Here is a 6489-nt window from a genome sequence, read left to right on the forward strand (position 1 = left end):
TTTCAATTTCATTAATTTTCTTTGCTTTAACAAATCGATTTAATATGATATGGTTACCAAAATATATGTCTCATAAATCGTCTCTGATTAGAGCGAAACACCACTCCAAAACGGTGTTTACTCATTTTAGTTCTTTATGGGTAGTGTTTGTGATTTGAAATTACCCTTTCAGCATCGATACCAGCTGAACAATATTGGCGTGACCCAACAAATAGATTCCCGTTCGTAATAAAGAGTTACCTTACAGGTTCATCTTCACCAAGAGCTGTAGTGACCAAGCTCAACACCTCCGCGTGTCTTTTCAAGGCCGTTCGAATACATACTTTTAGTTTCTCCTCCTTCATCTCCGCTCCACCTGAATATTAGAGGTGTTTAGAGGTATTCAATTTAGTATTGCATTACCTTATTACACAAATATTACTATTCATTTTATAAACACGAATTGAATAATTTCGTGTTAATAAAAACTCCCTTAATTAAAACCAGCCGATGTTTCCTTGAAAAAGCAGAAAAATTCGTGTTAATTTCAGATCGTCGAAATTTCAAGGCCGTTGAATACTTGCCTAGTAATATTCGTGTAATAAGGTATATTGAGGTTGAGAATGATTTCACCTTCGAACAGGTGTCACTCTGTCCAATGTCTGACTTTACAGAAAGAAACTTTAGAAAGTTTAGAAAGTTTATATCATGTTAGATATGATTAGAAATATAACGGATTGCATATCGTCGATAGTTAGGAAAGAAACCGTTCAAACTCATTATGAAGGAATATTACTGAAAAGACTGGACTAGAGAAAATGACACTGTCGACATTGCAAAGACTATACATACACCTTGCAGTTTTAGATAGGGATCCTATATAATTATTTCCCAAAGGCATAGCTGTATCGAAGAAGTGGCAATGTCAGACCATCTTCGATTTCTCGATTTGATATATCACGTCAGATAAAATGCAAAGAATTTCGGATATAACATATCTAAGATACCTGGTTTGCTGACCATGCAAAGTTTCCCTTCACTGTTGACAACGATAGTTATCGTTCCATTGCTAATTTCTTCTTCTTCGTTGGTCGGGTCAGCGAGTAAGATTTCACTGAAAGTGCAAAAAGGAAACTTGACGGGACATCACATCCGTAGATAAATAAGAATATCGAAAAAAAATCTACAAAACAAGCAACATGCTGAATGGACCTACCTGATGATGAAAGTTAGTTAGCATTGATAGCAATGCAAAAAGAAAAATGAAAAAAATCAGTCAGAAAATATAGCATTTAACGAAAATACACAACACAATAAATTCATCATTGATTGTTGATGGGGGGAGAGAGAAGGGTTGTAGGGAAAAAATAAATAGGAAGTTCTGGTCGCAAAATCAGTTTTATTGACAATTGAATCATGCTTGATGGTGAGCATTGTTATCAATAATGTTTTTGTGTGAAAAACATAGAAATACAAGGAAAAATCCAATGAAAATCTGCAAAAACGGCGATTTCCGGCAACCGGAAAAATTTGTTTCTCAAAAATCAAACTCGGCCATTTTTTGAGCATTGCGAATAGGCATCTTTCTGCAAAAAATCAGAAAAAACTAAAAATGAAAGTTCGAGAAAAAGTCAAAAAACCGGTTTTTCCGGCATATTTCCGGCATTTTCGGCCGGAAAAAAATGTTTTTCGAAAATCGTGCTCCTTCACATTTTAGGTAATGTCATATTGCATCAGTGTGCAAAATTTCATAGAAATATATAAAGTACAGCTCGAGAAATTCAAGAAATACTGTCTTTCCGGCGAAAATAGGTTGTTCCGGCTACTTTTAAAATAATTCCGGCTTCAAAACTCAATTTTATTGAAAATTGCAACATGCTTGTTGGTGGGCATTGCTATTGATAATGTTTTTGAATGAAAAAACAACCAATTATATGGAAAAGTCCAATGAAAATCTAGAAAAACGGCGATTTCCGGCATATTTCAGGCATTTTCCGCCGGAAAAAATTTTTTCTTAAAAATCGGACTCGGCCATGTTTTGAGCATTGTTAATACGCATCTTTGAGCAAAAAATCAGAAAAAACTAATGATAAAATCTCGAGAAAATGCCAAAAAAACAGTTTTTCCGGCATATTTCCGGCATTTTCGGCCGGAAAAAGATGTTTTTCGAAAATCGGGCTCCGTCACAATTTAGGTATTGACATTTTGCATCATTGTGCAAAATTTCATGAAAGAATATAAAGTACAGCTCAAGAAATTCAAGAAATACCGTTTTTTCCGGCGAAAATCGGCTGTTCCGGCAATTTTTTAGAAAGTTCCGGCTTCAAAAATCTATTTTATTGAAAATTGAAACATGCTTGATGGTGGGCATTGCTATTAATAATGTTTTTGAATGAAAAAAACAACCAATTATATGGAAAAAGTCCAATGAAAATCCAGAAAAACGGCGATTTCCGGCATATTTCCGGCATTTCCGGCCGGAAAAATTTTTTCTCAAAAATCGGACTCGGCCAAGTTTTGGGCATTGCTAATACGCATCTTTGTGCAAAAAATCAGAAAAAACTAATGATGAAATCTTGAGAAAATGCCAAAAAACCGGTTTTTCCGGCATATTTCCGGCATTTTCGGCCGGAAATGATTTTTTTTCGAAAATCGGGCTCCGTCACATTTTGGCCATTGCCATTTTGCATCTTTGTGCAAAAAATCAGAAAAAACTAATGAGCCAATCTCGAGAAAAGCTGGTAACAGACGAACGAACGAACGAACGAACGAACGGACGAACAGACAGAGGTTAATTCATAGGACCTCCACCGGGGCACCCGGAGGTAGGTCCAAAAAGTAACTGTAGTAAATATCACCAGCAGAAGTAAACTTTTAGGGAAAACCTGGAAACCTAACAGAAACTTCTTCGATTGAAATAATAGAGCAAAAAGCATCAATAAGTTCGGCTGGTTACTGTGCAGACAAATCAATATCATCACTCAAGTCAAGCATTCAATAATTGTATCGTTAGGTAGAGATTTTTTGTTCATCTCGTTCATTTGCATGGTTTGTAGAACGAACTAAAAGTTTGAAACACTAACTCTTGAAAGAGAGCAAAAGTTGAAGAAACAGGGCACGTTTGAATGGGAAGTTGAAAAAGTTGGTCTTGTTTGACTTGAACGTCTGCTGTTTCTTCGTTGTATTCAACGGTCGGAAGTTTGGCTGAAAAAGTAAAGAAAGTTTTTAAGCAAGTAACACCAATGAGCAGCACAGATAAAGAATCAGGGGTGACTTTAGAAAAAAAAAAGTAAAAATCGACATTCAATATTTTTTGAAACGAAATACAATCACTCTCTCTTTAATTCGATTTTCAAGGGACCAGGAATTTTCTTCGAATTAAATAAAGACTCGACTTCACTCACTGTTTCGCAAGGCAGCGTATAGCGCAGCAATGATTGCATCTTTTAGATTTCCATCGTGACTTATACATTGAATATCTGCATATATCACCCACGCTAACTGAAATTAGAACGAAAAACAAATGTTTTAATACATATTTGAAGTGAATAGAGATTCTGGTCGGCGAGCTGTATTAACTGAGAATATCTGTATATTTTTTCATCAAAAGAACAAAAGGCTGAAATTTATTCTTTTGGGTTTTTAAATGCAAGGCAGTAAATAAACACATTAAAATGATCTACTAACCTTTTTTGTAGCAATACATAGATTCTCTAGCTTTAATACTTCTGAGCTAAAAAATAAAATCGATAGATTAAAACAAAGTTGAAGCTTCCAAAAGTCACTAGAAGCTTACATTCAAAGTTCAAAATATATTATTTGAAAAAAGACAACCAGCTTAAAAACCGGGGGTTAGAGTTTTATTCCGGCATAGTCCATCAGCTCGCAAATCTGAATACCACCGGGGGTCAAAATCATTTAAAATAAGGTCGAAAACCACTAGAGACCCCAACTATAAATTAAACCTCTTTTTTAAATGTTTTAGGGTATCCTCCTTGCCAACCAGTCAAGCTAGATACCCCACAACGCACAATTGAAAAACGTAGAAAAGATTAAAAAAAAGGGATATGAATACTTAGTAGCAACATCAAGGACGAATTGTGAAAGAATCTGCGCATCATCAGATGGAGGGCCAGGTCTGTATTTATTCGAACAAGAAGGTGGAAGGTCTACATTTGGAACTATGGTGAAAACGAATATTCCTTGAAAATTTCCTATTTGCAGACATCCTAAGTTTATAATGCCGGACACGACCTATTTAATATGTATTTAATATTGAGCTTTTTATGTACAATAAAAGCCGAATTTATAAAAAAAAACCAATTGTGATATATTTGAATTATCTTTTTCTATGAAATACAAAAATCAAACCTTACCAAAAAATCCTTTGTCTGGTGTGGTCGCTTTTGGTTCTGCTAATTCCTGAAATTCATTGACATAATAATTTAAAATCACGATTATAACAAGTCCATGTATTTTAACATAATTTCAAGTAAAATCTGATAGAAGTGTAAACAAAATGTCAAATTGAATAATTTTAGCGTTTTACTTTTCAAAAATTGTTCAGATATCTGATTTCAAAAAAAAGAGCTACTTATGACATTGAATTATACATTTATATAAGAGTACCATTAATATGCAAGGGGTCGAAACAAAATGTGTTACAACAACATATTAACTTACTGCACTTATACCGCAAATGACCATTGTGTGACCAAGACGAACCAAAGCCGACCCACGTGCTGTGTTGATTGATCCTATAGAATGAAAATGAAAGAATGAAAGAGTCAAAGTAAGTATGTATGCACGTGGAGTGCGAACAATTTGAGCGAGCTACGATTCTACGATGGGGTTTCAGAAGGTTTTTGGAGATAGAGAAGGTTTTTGGGGCCCATTTCCTACGCATAACGCAATTATAATTTGTATTACGAGGTCTTTTTAACTTACCGATGTTTAACAGCGCATCTCGAAACTTAAGTAATTCTCTTCCATCAGGTCTGACGTTTTCTTTCTGTAAATCACGAGAATGAACAAGTAATACATGAACATAAAAGCATTTATAGCAACATGTTCGAGCAGAAATTTACAATTGTTGGCACAAAAACAATAGTTTATTGATAAAAAATATTACCTTCAGAGAACTAATTTGGCATTAAATTTGGCGAGAACTTATTTTAAAGCAATTATCTAACTCGGTGAGAACTAATTTTGGCGAAAGACAGGGTGAATCAGTTTCTTTTTGCCTGAAAATTTGTGTTTTAGAGAAAATTAGTGGTAAATTTTGAGCCAGCAATATTTCAATTTGGAAAGAACCGAGTTTTTCGCCGAATTCGCCAAAATTAGTTCCCTTTAAGGTAGCACTGGGTGTCTCAGAAACGAAAGAGGGAACTTAAACCATAGTGCGTAAAATAAAGATTTTAAAGAATACCAAGAAGTGTTTGTAGAATTCGATCGGTTGTGCTGTCCTAAATTTAGAAGAAGAAAGTGAAAGTGATATAATTTCATCGTGTGTAAATATAAAGTAAGCAGGGACGATGAGTTCTATTATAAGTCTTTTAATAAAATGACGCTCTGTAATAAAGAAAGTTCCGGGTACACTTCACACGCCTCTAATAAAGGTTTTGTTAAGTTATGCAAATATTCGAATCTTAACAAAACATTACCGGAACACACGGTAAAAACCGATACAGTGATTAGGGCACCAGTGATTGATCTTAAACTGTCTTTCTGTTCAATCCTTTAGATAATGTTTGCTACAAGCTAATGGTTATAGGTGACACGAAATCTCTTTAACCCTATTCAACCTAGGTATTTAGGGGCGGTTCAGAACTAAGGGGGGGGGGCTTTTCCTGTACCACCCATTAACTTTTGATCTAGTGGGTCTTTTTGGATGAAATTTGGCAAACAAGATCCTTGTCACATAAGGTAACTTTTGACGAAAAATTTTTCTGATGACGTCACTCATCATGCGCAAAGTGAGCAAAAACCAAAAATTTTTAAATTTCAAATTGCTTATTTTATCTTAAATATTCAATAAATTACGGTTTAAACGATATATTTGACATAAAAAATAAATTTGTATTGGAAAAGTGTCAATTTTTGTGACACCTTACTGTCAGAAATGTCATCATGCTCAAGGTGTGAAAATTTTTAGGTGTCAAATTTTATTTTATTTTGAAGCTAAATAAAAGTTAAGAATTTACAGAATATTTCATGGCAAAAGCTCTATTATTTCAGGAATCATTACCAATAATTTGACCTCCGAACAGAAACAGCCCCCCCCCCCCCCTAGGCCGAATAGGGTTAAGAAGGCCTATGGCGATGAAAAAGCCTACACGTACAGAAGAAATCGCACGGAAAACGGCTTTCCAATCGTGCGGTTCTGAATCCAATACTTACTTGAAATCGTGTAACATATTCTGTCTTTATATTAACCGTCCGGTTTGTATTTTTTTATTTTTGTGATGTGTTTCTCTGAAGAAAGAAAAGATGATAGTGTAAGACGAAGTT

The 6489-nt window shown here is 34.7% G+C and overlaps 1 protein-coding gene across 1 annotated transcript; it reads right to left on the reverse strand.

Annotated features, from left to right (window-relative positions):
• On the reverse strand, nucleotides 1-6459 carry LOC136810145 (exosome complex component RRP43-like). Its single transcript, XM_067066714.1, has 11 exons — nucleotides 6379-6459; nucleotides 5408-5444; nucleotides 4927-4990; nucleotides 4663-4736; nucleotides 4356-4401; nucleotides 4055-4160; nucleotides 3667-3712; nucleotides 3384-3480; nucleotides 3063-3183; nucleotides 987-1093; nucleotides 1-355 (listed from the first exon to the last, which is right to left on the reverse strand). The coding sequence occupies exons 1-11, from the start codon at nucleotides 6393-6395 to the stop codon at nucleotides 237-239; spliced, it is 834 nt and encodes a 277-aa protein (XP_066922815.1). The 5' UTR covers nucleotides 6396-6459; the 3' UTR covers nucleotides 1-236.
• Between the last annotated feature and the right edge of the window lie 30 nt (nucleotides 6460-6489).

Source organism: Clytia hemisphaerica, unplaced genomic scaffold (assembly GCF_902728285.1).
Source record: "Clytia hemisphaerica strain Z4C2 unplaced genomic scaffold, Clytia hemisphaerica genome assembly, whole genome shotgun sequence".
Taxonomy (NCBI): Eukaryota; Metazoa; Cnidaria; class Hydrozoa; order Leptothecata; family Clytiidae; genus Clytia; species Clytia hemisphaerica.